This window comes from Lagopus leucura, unplaced genomic scaffold, assembly GCF_019238085.1.
Source record: "Lagopus leucura isolate 7727_CA_CO unplaced genomic scaffold, USGS_WTPT01 Super-Scaffold_100021, whole genome shotgun sequence".
NCBI lineage: Eukaryota > Metazoa > Chordata > Aves > Galliformes > Phasianidae > Lagopus > Lagopus leucura.
Window position 1 is genome coordinate 11,333,947 of NW_024962274.1, and position 13,636 is coordinate 11,347,582.

Below are 13,636 nucleotides of genomic sequence, written 5' to 3' on the forward strand. Positions count from 1 at the left end.
GCGCATCCCCATTGGCGGCCTCTCCACCATGCGCATGCGCATCCCCAACGGCAGCCTGTCCACCATGCGCATGCGCACCTCTCCTCCCAGCCGGGAGCGCGCACGGAGGCACCTCCTCCCGTGTTTCTGCGCCTGCCCGCCGGCGGCACTTCGTCGCGGTAGTCGCGCGAGATGTACGCACTTCCGCCGGCGGCGGCCGGGGCCTATGTACCAATGGCTGCTGGCGGCTGTCGGCAGTCTCTTCGCCGCCGCGCGCCGCTCCGCGCCACTCCCGGCCCCGCGCAAGCGGCCCTTCCGCAGGTCAGCGCTCCGCCGCGTGTCCCTCCGCGCTGCGTCCGGCCCTCGGGCGTGACGGGGTGCCGGTTTGCCGGAGGGTTCCGCTCCTCGGCCCCGACATGACCTCCCTCAGCCCGCTGGGCACGCTCTGTGCTGTGCGGCCCGGCGTCCCGTAGGCTTTCTTGGCCACCAGGACGCACACGGGTCCTTTTGCAAATTGCTCCTTTCCGGCACGTCTGCACTGATGTGTGCAGCTGTACCTTCCCCAAGCGCGGGGCTGTGTGTGTGGCTGAGCGAGACGTAATGGACGTGAAGTGGGATGTGGGGAGTTTCATACAAAAATGAGGAATAAAAGCTCCTGTGAGGGTGTCGGAGCTGTGGAGTGGGCTGCACATGGAGGCGGTGCGGTTTCCTCTGAATATACTCAAATCCTGGGCACTTTTCTACTATAAGGAACCTGCTTTAACAGGGGGTTGGACTGGATGATCTCCAGAAAGGCCTCCCAACCTCTGCAACTCCGTGATTCTGTGTGCAAAGTGAAAGGAAGGGCAGTGCTTTTGCAGGCAGGAGCTGGCAGTGTGCAGCAGAGCCATCCCTGCCACATCCCTCTTCCCAAAGGGAGAGCAACACGGGCTGCCTGCCACGCTTTGGGCACTCAGCTTTGCTAGGAGATCACTGCAAATGAGGGAAGCAAGTAGGGTGGAACTGCTATGTACCAATGGCAGAGGTGTTTTCAGCAGCTGTGCAGTTGGAAATAAGGTCTGAAATGCTGCTTGTCTCTAAAATGACAAAGGTATTCTCAGCTCCCTGTGTGAGGCTGCGAGAAAATCATAGAATGGCCTGGGTTGAAAAGGACCACAGTGCTCATCTCGCTCCAACCCCTTGCTATGTGCAGGGTCACCAACCAGCAGACCAGGCTGCCCAGGGCCACATCCAGTCTTGAATGCCTCCAGGGATTGGGCATCCACAACTTCAGTTCTCCATAAGTGCTGTTTCTCAAAATGTACGTGAATGGGACAGGCAGGTGAATGGTTTGGCTGAAATTTTGGATGCAGAGATGTCCTGAGCAAGCACCATTCCCAATCATAGTGGTGGAGCACATGGGTGAAGTTATACAGAAGTTGCCTTTTTTGTTACATCTGCCACTTGGGGTTTTCCCACAGCAAAAAAAAAGATGAAAAATTATGGATATCAGTGGTGAAAGTAATGGGTAAAAATGAACTGCTCTTAAATGCTGCACTGCAGCATCATGTGAATTTCAGAGGAAAAGTCAAAATTCATACAGCTTTACATGGTAAACTATCACAAAGTGCCTGCAGCAGTGACACAGGAAGAGATTTGGAAGAGGAGAGAGGCCTGCACGTGGGTGTGTGCATGCAGAAATAAGGGGGTTTGTGACATCTTGTTTTCGCCCCCCCCTCACTGGTGGGGTGGAATAGATTGTTAGGCTGTTGCCACGGCGTCGCAGGGGGAGTTGAGCCCATCTTGGTGTGGAGGGCAGACACACATCTGCCTCCTGCAGTGCTTTTTCCACCTTTTTTGTGACCGCTGCTCAACACCCTCTGCTTTTACTTCACCTTAAGAGAGCCTTAGAGGAGCCCGTGCTACAGGGGCACAGCTTGAACTCCTCATGAGTTGTGTGTTCTGCTGCATAGCTGAGCTTCTTTACCACTTGCTCTTACCTGGAGTGAGAAAACTCAGAGAACATCAGAAGTTTTTTAGTCTTTTTCTGAGTCGTTGAGAGAAAACAAATCCTGCCATGTCCTCAGAGCAACCTAAAGAGCCCAAGCGTCCAGCTAAGTGTAAACGGAAAAAACGACATTGCAACAGGTACAGGGTGCAGTGCTGAAGCTGGGGGAGGAGGCCCTTCTCTTTAAAAACTGCTGGTGGTAACGTAGCTGGGTGTTAAAGCCGTGTTTATCGCTGAGTGCAGCCCTGGGGAGGCTTGTGGTGCTGTGTCTCTGCACGAGGTTCGAGCTGGGAGCCTTCTGCTGTGGGCCTGGGAGTGAAAGTTAGCTGTTGCTAAAAGCTGGATGGGAAGACACACGTGGTGGTGTTTTCTTCTTAATTTAGCCTGCTGAAATATTAAATACGCTGAGTAGGAACGTGGTTTTTTGGGAATAATTTGTGTTTACCACCTATTCCTTTGTATTTTCTGCCTGAAGGTAGTAGTGCAGTAATGGCAAATATCCTCTGTTTGACATGAAATGTAGAGCTCTTTTGTGTTTCTGATGCGAAAGGGTGACAGTCCAGAGGGGGTGAGATGAGCAGGGCTTGGATGTGTAACAGCTGGAATTGTTTTGATCAAAGAAGGACCAAAGAGTCCTTGCCGTGTAGGGGGGGAAGGACAGAAACACCACTTTGTGTTTTTGGAAGCAAATAGGAAAAAAGTGATATATATAGAGAGAGAGAGAAATGAGCTGTGTACTCCCACCATTAATAACTACATTTCTAGACTTTATCTTTGTGACGACTGACGCAGTACTTCAGCTGCTGCTCAGCAAGGAGGGGTGCAGCTGAGAGCGATTGCAATGAGGGGTTGGCAAGCACTGATTTAGCAGTGAGTTATTTATGTGGGTGTACGTGCATTGCTTTCCCATCTTATATTTCCTGTCCTACTTAGGCTTTTTTTTCCCTCTGCAGCTCATTGTAGTGAACTCAGATGGCTTAGTAATCATCGGCGTATTTCTTTCCTTGAGGAAAGAGGCAAAGCTGTACATTAATTAAGAATTTTTGGTTGCTTGTAACAGATAGAAAGTATATATTGAATGTTGGAGAAAGGGGCCTGAAGTGTTTTGAATGGGTGAATTAATTTTCTGCGCGTGCTCTGCTGGGTGGGAGACATCAATGGGAGATGCTGCCACATGTTTCTGTCTGGACTGATCCTAGAGGTGCTTGGAGGGGAGACCTCTGGGGTAGGAGGATTGATTTGGGAAGTTTGGGTCCCGTGAAGGGAAACGAGTCTCTTAGAAGCTCATCTGCAGTCCCCAAATGCTGATCTGCACGTATTTTCCACAGTGTTCAGCCGCCTCTGGAAGAAGATCCTGACGAGCCTCAACCAAAAAGGAAAACATCAGGTACTGCACATTGCAGAAGTAATTAATATGCCTTTATGATTTTTTACTGTTTTTGTTTAGGTTTTGGATACTTTAGTAAACTGGCTTCTGTTCTTCAGCATAAAGGCTGAAGTTTTGAGGCATTCTCTAAATTGTGATCGTATGTGTAGCCAATGGCCTGAGGCAGAATTGTGTCACACGTACTGGCTGTGGCAGGATGGGGTACTTTTACTGCCAGCAGGAGATGCCCCGCATCTCTCTGGCCATGAGCCCATCCACATCAGCACAGTGAGCACTGTGCATCAAAGCTGAGTGCTCCCTCCTGTATTCATGGTCTGTATTAGTAGTGTTTCACATCTGCCAGCTGAAAAGAGCTGTGTTTCTTCTGAGAAACCACCTAAAATCTGGGGTACAAAGGAAAGCACCTTCAAAGTGACAGCAGGCAGAGAAAAAAAAAAGGCATTTAGGAGTGATGCAGCTATGCTGCTACCTCGGTATTCACTGCACAGATCATGGTTTGAGATCAGAGTTTTCCTTTTTCAGTCAGATGAAGAGGGAGAAGCTTTTTATGCTATATTTCCTAGCACAAATTTCATGGGGAAACATGGAGCTCTGTAGCTACTGCTTGGCTTCCCCTAATTTAATGCTGAACTGTTACAGTGTGCTGTTCTGGTATCACTTGATCCCTTTTCAGTCATGTTCTTATATGACCTGTCTTGTTTTTTTTTAAGGCTCTGAGCCTCCAGGAGAAGTAAGCACCTCTGCTGAGGTGAATTTGCCACCCAGGGCAGCAGATGAACACTGGGCAATTTCAGATGACAACGTAACTTCAACCACAACCTTGGGAGAAGAGGTCAGCACAGATTTTGAAAGTAGGCAGTTGTAATTGTTGAATCTGTGGGAGACAAAAGGAAGGAGCTTCTCTGCATAACAAAGCCTGTACAGCAGTAGGGTCTTCTTTGCTATTTGTAGCAGGCAGCTCTGTTGGCTGGGTTTGCCTCATTCAGGTTTGCACACTGTGCTCTAGCTCTTGTAACTAAGGAGCTCAGTGTTTGCTGTCTTTCAGATACTCTGTAGTCATTCATAGCTGTAGTCTTAGGATGTTTACAAGTTGTTTCTAAAGCTAGTAGTGAAGGGATCAGTATGCATCACCTTGCAAGAAAAGCTGCATAATTGCTGTGGATAAAGGTCTCTTTGCTACATTATACACCAGACCACCAGAGGATGCCTTTAAGACTTTGAGTCTTAACCAGTGAACTGTTGCTCATCTCTGTAGCTTGGTTCAAAGCTGCAGTGTTATTTTTCTCATTGCCCCACTGGTATAAGAGAAGAATAAGAAGCTGCCATGATCCATTTGTTCTTGAGAGAGTTACTCTCCTTCACAGAACTTATTTTTCAGGGGCCAAACTCACGTTTCAGTGTGGTTAGGAGCTGAATAAGAAGAACTCAGGGTTAGATTCATGTCGTTTTAATCACTGCATATAGGAGCTCCTGTATTAAAAAAATGTAGAAAGTGTACTTGTCAGAGATTCTGCAAATATTTGCACTCTGCTGCAGTCTAAACCAGCATATCGTGATCCCTGAGTCATCATAGAGCTGCCTACATTCCAGGAACATCATGTTTGCATTCAGGTGATACTCACAGCGATACTTTTGTTTTTATTCTAGCCTCCATCTGCTCCATATGACCCTTCATCTGAAATACCATCAAGCCCTGTGCTGGAAAGGCTGCAGATTGGTAAGGCTGACACCACATCACCAACTCATTTCTTTTTCACCCATCCTTGTGCACCACATGACCCAACTTCAGGTTTACATACAGATGATTGCAGGCACAGTGTGTAACATCTAGGGATATTGCACGTGAGCTCTGTTTCTTTTTGATTGGTGAAGCTCTTTAAACTCAAAACCTTTGGTTTCCTTTTGTAGTTACTGATGTAACTTGTGTTCCTGTTACAGATAATATGCCTTTTGAAAGTGATGCTTACTTTGATAGGGTCACACTGGCCCTTTCTCCTGTGACAGTTCCAGATCTCCGGTAAAAATCCTTTCATTTCTTTCTGGAAAAGACTTTCCACCTTTCCCTTTCATTCTTGAGTGTTGTCAAACACCTGGATCGTTGTCCACGTAATAATAGTTACCCAAATTATTTTGGGACCTGATCCAGTTGCTGTACTGCAGTGAGATATCCAGCTGCCTTTTTTTCCCCCTCCCCCTTTGAATCCAGATACTTCATAGACATGGGACGTTTGTTAGAAGAGGCAGCTTTGTTAGCTAGAAGCTTCTGTATTGACTCAGGGCTTGGGCTGCCTTGGAAATGGCCCCGAGAGTATCTGCATCACTTGTGCAGATCAAACAGCAGTGTGTATTCGAGGCAGTTGTTCTGCTTTTAGTTTTACCTGTGCATACTTTCTCATTAATTGGTTGAAGACAGCAGGTCTTCATCTGAAAGTAATCAACATCTCATGTCGAAACAGTTGTCAGTGCAGGCTGAATTGTAGGTGCTTATTTGAACATTTTCTTGATGCTGTTTCTTTTGCCTTTGTTATTTTTTTAGCAACTACTACACTGAACCTCCTGGAGATGACACTTCAACACCCACTGAGGATGAAGAGCCAAAACCTTCTACTTCAGGAATGGACAAAACAGGGAAGCCTTTGCGCAGCGTTGAGGTGCGTGGCTGAGAAAGGCTTTTTGAAATTAAACCATTCAATAATTACAGCTACAAAAACACCGAGTTCCTTCCCTGTCCTTCCCATGTCTGAAGCAGCTGTTGGAAAACACGTAATAAACCTAGATTTCATGGGAAAAAAAGTCTCAGACTGAAGTAGTGGAGGAGCAGGCTGTGGCAAGCAGTGAAGTATGATTAAGATATCCTGGGGACTCATAGCAAGCAGTCATTATGTGTACTGACAGGAATGCATATTAGCCTGAATTATTATGCAAGAGGTGCAGACCGCAGCTGCAGATAAGAGGCCCACATTTGAGGAAATGGTTGTAAAAGAAATGTTGAGAATTACAGTGAGCACAAATCCTTCCCACAGGGCTAACACAAAACTAACGTGTGGGAATTGCTGTTAAATGAGCTGCAGTATTTAGAGAGCAACCTGTGCAGGCTGCACCAAATCCAGATGACAAGTATTTGCTTCATATGCAGCGATTCTAATCTGTTCTTCTGTTTGTTTGTCCCTCCGTTCTGCTAGGATGCTCAGAGAGAAGAAAAAGAGAAATACAAGCAACTCTTGAAACTACTGAAGGACAAATATGCTAAATACTGCCAAACTACAAAGCCGACAAGCTCCAAGTAATTAATTATAGGAAGAAATTAACATAAGATTTGGTGGACATGGGAAGTGGAGGGAAAAAAATGCAGCTTTTGCACTCTCAGGGCTCCTGATGGTGTCCCAGGGCAGATCTTTGCATAAACCAAGTTTTAAAAGCTCAAGAGATGCTTCCCCTCCCTGCATTCACTTCCTCCAGGTGTAGCAGGAATGTTTTGTGAATGTGTTCTGCAGATGAAAGTTTGTCACTCTGCAGGGATACGTTTCTCTCCCAGTAGATTAAAAGGAAGAAATCTCAGTCTTGTGTACAGAACTCCTGTTCTGAGAGCAACCTACAAGAGGCAACTTGCGTGTAAATCTGATTCATGAGTAGCAGTGATGTGGGTTTGATATCTGTGTTGCTGTGTAAGAGATTGCATGAAGCTAACCACACCAGGAAAAACACAAAAATAATAGAAGCTGTTATCTCAGTGGGATACTACACCTCAAAGCTTTGTACAAAGAGCCTAATTAGAAAATACTGATGCCAGAATGGTGAAACAGCAGCGTGCCTTTCTGCACAGGCAGATAGTAGGAAATGCCACGTGAATGCTGTGAAACATGGATTGCTTTAGCAAAGCTAGAATCCCAGTCTCTGCTTTGTCTCACAGCTAGAAGACATGGAAACACAGGGCTTCAGAGCAGAATAGCACATCACATTTAAACACTCTGCTGTGTGAATACAGAAAATGACACTTTGTGTAATTTTAGGTGCACCAGCATTAATATTTGAGGTTGGATCAACATGCTGCTTGTGGCATCTGATCTTCCAGCCACTGGTTACTGTGGTTTGGCCAATATCTCAGAGCAGTCCTGAAGGATGAATTTAAACATTCCAGAAACGTGTGTTGTGTGGACAATGTATTCACAGTGCCAGCATTATCTCCAATAAAGGGTTGGCCAGGGATTGTGACAGAGAATGCTGCCTTGTCCTATAAAACACAGGTTGCATACAGATAACAGATACTGCATGTATAGAAATTCTGATTCTGTTTTGTTTTTTTTTCCTGCTGCACCAAAGTGTTGAGATTTACTACAAAGAGTCACTGTCTGCTGTAACTTTCCTGGAAGAACAAAGATGTGGAGGGGATGCCTCCAAGCTTTTGACACCAAAACCTGGTGAGTGAGCCCTGCTTTATAGTTGCTCTGTTTTATAGCTAGGCTTATAAAATAGAGCGTTTATTTAAGTCTTGAAGGTATATTTTATGCTATGCTAGACGTGGTGTGGCTTACATTGGCTCTTAGAACAAAACAAGCTGTCTCTAGAAAGAAAAAGGAGAGCAGGAACAAAACCAGAGATAGTTGTTAGCTGAAATGGCTTTGTAAGTGACAAGCTTTGTTTAAAGCTGTTCCTCCACCCTGGTGCTGTACCAGAGATGTTCTTAGCTGCAGAAGTAACTGCATGCTGTGCAGGTGAAGTCTGTAACATCTGACCCTTTCTGCTGGTGGAGGCACACTGATGTGTGTGAACCCTTTAGGTTATCTCACCCAGCTGTGATAATGCATTACTGTTTAATCCTTTTTTATGTGACCATATCCATGATATCAGAGCTTCAACACTAAGCCAGCTGTTACAAACTGAAATATTAACCCGGTGGAAAGGCAATAGGGAGTGACACAGCAAAAGGGACAAGCATGAAACAGGGTGGTGTTATAAAAGAGAAAGTGCTTACCTGTCTCTGAAGATTTAGGCTCACAAGGGAGCAGTCTCTAAGCAGAGCTCCTTCCCCACTGCCACTCAGCCCTTAAATGGGGTCTAGGAGAGGTGCAGCCAGGCTCCTCCCCCATTGCCTCCACCTGTGCTCCCAGGGCTGACCAGGTCCTTTCCCCAGGTGCTCAATCAGTGCTTCAGGCTGGGACTCAACAGTTCCCATCAACCAGCAAATTGCTTCTTTCCTGGATTAGCACAGCACCTCTCTTTATAACAAGTTGGCTTGTTTTGTAGATCATCTTTTCTGGTAAGCTGAAGAATGTAACTACTGAAAGTGACTTTAGATCCTGGGCTTCGGAGCTCACGCGCTTTCCCATAATGTCCAGGAGGCCTGTTTGCCAGAGTTAAAACTTCATAACCTTGTAGTCATTGTTAGGAAGGTTGTTGGGATTTTTTTTTGGTCTTTTCCTTCATAATCTGAGAGTCATGTTTGCCTGATCCTCATTAAATGCTGACTTCTTGTATGCTTTTTTGTGCAGATGGCAGCAGCCCACGCCACTCTCCAGAACGTGAGCAGCCCAGGTAGAATCTTGGTTCCTCTTTGGTCTTGTTCTGTGTATTCCAGCAGTGTCCAAAAAGAGAATAACCATCCTCATCATAATGTTCTGCCATGAGAGCAGCTAGCTTGTGGCTCTGGAATTGCTTGCAATCCAGTTGTGTCTCTCATTTCTTCTTTGTGAACCATCTGAGCAGCAGCAGCGTGAGCGCAGATGGCTGCGTGTTGCTGAAGGAAGCAAAGCCAGTGAGAGAGACTTCTGTATGGCAGTCTGATCTGTGATAACGCATTCCTTAACCAGAAGATGGACGTGTAAGAGTTACATGCATTGCTACAGCCTGCTTCTCTGTTTCCAGTTGCAGTTATGGTACGCCAGCAGAAAAGGAAGGCAAGAAAGGACAAGAGGGACACCCCAACTCAGGGGTGAGCTTATTATTCAGATGTATGTGGATACATGGGTGTATGGATGCATACTCAAAATACACTTCCAATTTTATACATGAGCAAGACTTTGTGTTATCCCTTAGCACATTTGCTTGCTAACTTGACCTCTTTTTGTCTGAGACAGCATGGAGATGAAGTCCCAGTGAATGCCTCCTCTGGATTGCATCTGCCACCCGTTGTGTCCGGAAGACCATCTATCCATGATGAGGAAGAAAAGAAACTCCCCAAATCCCAAGAACGCTTTCCTCCACTCACAGAGGTACCAGAGCTGTCAGTCCCTTGTTCAAATTAGAAAGCTGTAAAACATCCACATAACTCTTTTCTTTTTTTTTGCAGATGGTTCTTGAGCCTGTTTTGCAGTGTTAGGAGCTTGCATTCACCACTTGTAGAATGTCTGCAGAGCAAGGGTCAGCAGTGAAGCTGATCTTAAAGGGTTTAATACAATCCACACAGTCCTTTGGTTGTGCTCACGTAAGGGTTTGTGGGAATTGTGTGAGCAGAACCAAAACTGGTCCACGTTTAACAGGTGCTTTTCCAGAGCAGTATTTGGCTGCTCTGATTCCTTGAAGTCCTGCTGATGTAACTGAACACCTTCTTTTTGGCCCAGTGACGACTGGTTTGGGAAGGGCAAGCAAATTGAGGGTTTACAAACTCTGGACAGTGAAGCTCCATACAAGACAAAAAAGTTGTTTTTCTCACTTCACTGGCCCAGATTTAACCAAAAAGAAGTGTGCTTTGCATCCCTTAAGCAGGCTTAGATGGAAATATCCATACAAGAACAGTTACACACACAGCTGAGACTCCTGAATGCATGACTCCAGTGTCGACACCTCAGTTCCCTTTGGAGTTCTCCACTTTTAACTTCTTTTAGGTCCCTGACTCACATGCCTTGGTATGAAAAATGCCCACTGTGGTGCTGGTCTTATCACTCGAGCCTTCATGTAGCAGACCTTGTTACAGCTGAAAGCTGCCCACAGGTTGGTGTGCTCACAGGTCCTTTCCCATTCAATTGCTTGCTTCAGGCCATGGAGAGAGAGATCAAGGCTGCATTGACCGAGGGTAAACCAGAGGAGGTCGTGAGCAGTGCCTTCAAACTCAGGCTCAGCCGTGAGGACATCCAGACACTGAACAACTTCTCGTGGCTCAACGACGAGGTAAAGCTTGCTGCAGCACAGTCATGTTTCTGTTCTGGATGTCTCTTCAAATGTCCTCGCTGGGCACAGGTGTCTGATTTCAGTTATTTGCAGACCCTCACTGCAGAACTTACAAACACCTGTTGAGTCTTACTGTAGGTATATAAAGCTCTAGAGTTCTAGAAACTCTATTTCTTGGGTCATGCAGTTTCTAGAAGTTAGTCTTCTGAAAGTATTGCTTCTCTGGTTTGGTTTTTTTTTTTACTTTTTTAATTTGGTGAGCAGTGTCTTATTTTGTATTTTATATTTGCTTTTTACCATACAGGTCATTAATTTCTATATGAATCTTCTGATGGAAAGAGGCAAAAAAGAAAACTATCCATCAGTGTACGCTTTTAGTACTTTCTTCTGTCACAAACTTCTTTCCGAAGGCTACACAGCAGTAAAAAGATGGACTAGAAATGTGAATCTGTTCAAACATCACATCATTTTAGTTCCTATTCACTTGAGATCACACTGGACGTTGGTGGTGAGTCATGCTGGATTTCTTTTTTTTTTTTTCAATTGAAGAATTAAGTGGGGAGAAAGCAAGCAAGCAAGGTTGATCAGTTTTTGTTCAGTTTGCTGCATAGGCTCGTGCAGTGTCTGATGGTTACTTTTCAATAACAGGTCGTAGATATCAGAATGAAGACCATCACATACTTTGACTCACTTGGAAAGAGAGGAGACAAGATCTGTGAAGTTGTATTGTGAGTAACTGCTCAGTCAGTGCTTTTTGTTGTGAACTCTGAGAAGGTTTTTAGCTATTTGTACCTGAGACACAACTGGAAGCGTTTGGTTTTTTTGTAGCTAGGGAATAAAACCATTCTCACATCACTCCTTCCATCCAGGAGAGTGATACATGTCTCCAGGATGTACAGAGCATCACCATGAAATGCATGCAAACTAAACATTTGAGTTGTTCCTCCAAATGCCTTATGGCAGTAAAGATCCACTGACATCTTACTGTCCTGCCATTGGGCTTCCTGTGGAATTTCAGGGATCTCTTTTTTGTTGGCCTAAAATACAAAGACGAAGAGTTGTTTTGTTTTGTTTTAAACAGCCAATACCTGCAAGAGGAGAGCTGGGAGAAACGAAAAGTGAAGCTGTCACTTTCGGAGTGGACCCTTCACAGCATGGAGGCCCATGTATGTGAGCACTACTGGGATCTGAAACCCGCAGCTCCTCGTCACAAAGGCCTTAATGCTTTCTTAACAAGTCTAAGCTTTAAAGAGCATCCATAAACATAAACCATCTCAGGCTGCAAGTGGATTAGGAAGCTGTGCTGGGATGCGAGGCAGTGCCTTTCCTTGCTGGCCAAGTACTTTATTTTTCTATGAGTCTGCCATGTTAGGGTGAATCTGGCTTTGCACCTTTTTCACAAGTTGAATTTAAGAATCTGTTTAGCTGTTGTCTGAGAGAGGAGGCTTCCAAAAGCAGGCAGGGCTTTGAGGTGGTTCTTCTTCGAGCGTGAATTCTGGCAGGTGATGAAGAAAAGGGTTGAGCTGATGTCTTTCAACAAATTAATAGCAATAAGCAGCATCTGCAGACTCAGGAGACGTGAAACCACTGTGCTGCTCACAATGCAAACTTCAAGACACCTTGCAGGGTGGATTGCTGCTACCCCTGCAAGAATTTGGATTATGAGGTCCAAGGAAAGGAGACAGAGGGCTGTGAAGATGTGGCTCACTGGGTGTACTCCTTGTGTGTGGGATGGGTTGTGCACGTAGGTTTGCAAGTCAGAGTATTGGGGGTGGTGGGTGGTGCTGCCCCAAGCTGCTTTTCTTTTAAGATAGAAAACATTCTCCACCTTCTTTCCATTCATTAGGAAATTCCTCAGCAATCGAATGGAAGTGACTGCGGAGTTTTTATGTGCAAATATGCAGATTATGTCTGCAGAGACAAACCCATTACCTTCACTGAGGTGAGCCAAAGCTCCTAATGGTTTCAGATGAGTGCACACGTGCAGGGGCTGGGGAGGTTATGCAGCTGTTTGCTCTGCCTGGGGTGGAAGTTTTGTACTTCCATTTGTGGTGCGTGGCGCCAGGGCTGGAACTCAAAGTGGCCTCAGCAGAGTAGAGCTGTATTCACCATCCTTAGGTCTCAGGCAAACCTTGAACTCCCCCTCGGGCAAGGTATGGTTTTGGTATCTTTTGGAGAAATAGGCCTAACCCTTAGATTGATTAAAATATGAGTTATCTTCTGATGTAGCAGCCTTTAATTAGAGCTTGTTGTAAGCTGTTGTTAATAGTCAGATAAATCTGGCTTCGTTGGGTTTCATCCATGCAGCACCACAGTGGGTGTGAGACACAGCAGACCGTGTTGTACTCACAGGGGCTGCATTGACAGTGCTTAAAATGAGCTTGATGTGAGAGAACACCACACGTGTTTTCTGTCCCTTCCTGCTGTGCATTGCATGGGTTTTTCTTTCCTTTTCTTTACAGGAAGACATGCCTTACTTCCGCAAGAGAATGGTGTGGGAAATAATCCATCAGCAGCTGCTGTGAGGCATGAGCCGACAGAGCAACACGGTGCATCACCTGGCAGTCACTAGCTCCTATTTCATTATGTTTGCAGTGCCTTACTGAACAGGAAGCAGGCACTCACATGTTTCTCTTTTAGGCTATAAAGTAACGGTTAATTTTTTTCCTCCATTTCGGAGACAGTGCCTCTCTTTGAAATGAGCTGATGCGCCTTGAGTGAGAGTCTGAAAGTTGGCTGTGACTTCACCAGGGGAGTGGTGGAGAAGAAATGGTGTGAACTTGTGTCGGTGGGACGGAGGGCTCCCACCTCACTGCACACGTGGCCACATTTATGGACAAATGGGACTCTCCAGCCTGGTGGTAACAGTCGTGGGAGCCAAACTGAGCTCCCCAAGGACAATGTGCTTAGCTGCTGGTTCTTCAAGGAGAGTTCTCTTCTGTTTCTGGACTACCTACGATCTACTCGATTCCTAAAACTGGATTTGTGATGACCATAGAAAGGGGGGGGGGGGGAAAAAAAGTATTGACGGTTTTCTTGATTTGTAACAAATCTGTAGTGAAGCCCCTTTAGTTGGGGTGGTTTTGTTTTGTCTGCAGGGAATTATCTGATGTGAAAAGAGAAGTATTTATTTTGTTTCTTTTTTAAAGTAAATATGTAATTTATACAAAGAGCTTTAC

At 45.6% G+C, this 13,636-nt stretch overlaps 1 protein-coding gene across 1 annotated transcript; it reads left to right on the forward strand.

The window, feature by feature from the left end:
* The first annotated feature begins 205 nt into the window (after positions 1-205).
* SENP2 (SUMO specific peptidase 2) lies at positions 206-13,129 on the forward strand. The gene is made up of 17 exons (XM_042878476.1): positions 206-300; positions 3,295-3,353; positions 4,064-4,185; positions 5,001-5,070; positions 5,292-5,370; positions 5,890-6,004; positions 6,536-6,636; positions 7,674-7,771; positions 8,843-8,885; positions 9,216-9,282; positions 9,428-9,562; positions 10,326-10,457; positions 10,762-10,965; positions 11,106-11,185; positions 11,539-11,623; positions 12,304-12,399; positions 12,920-13,129. Exons 1-17 carry the CDS (start codon positions 206-208, stop codon positions 12,980-12,982), a joined length of 1,644 nt encoding a protein of 547 aa, XP_042734410.1. The 3' UTR covers positions 12,983-13,129.
* The last annotated feature ends 507 nt before the right edge of the window (positions 13,130-13,636 follow it).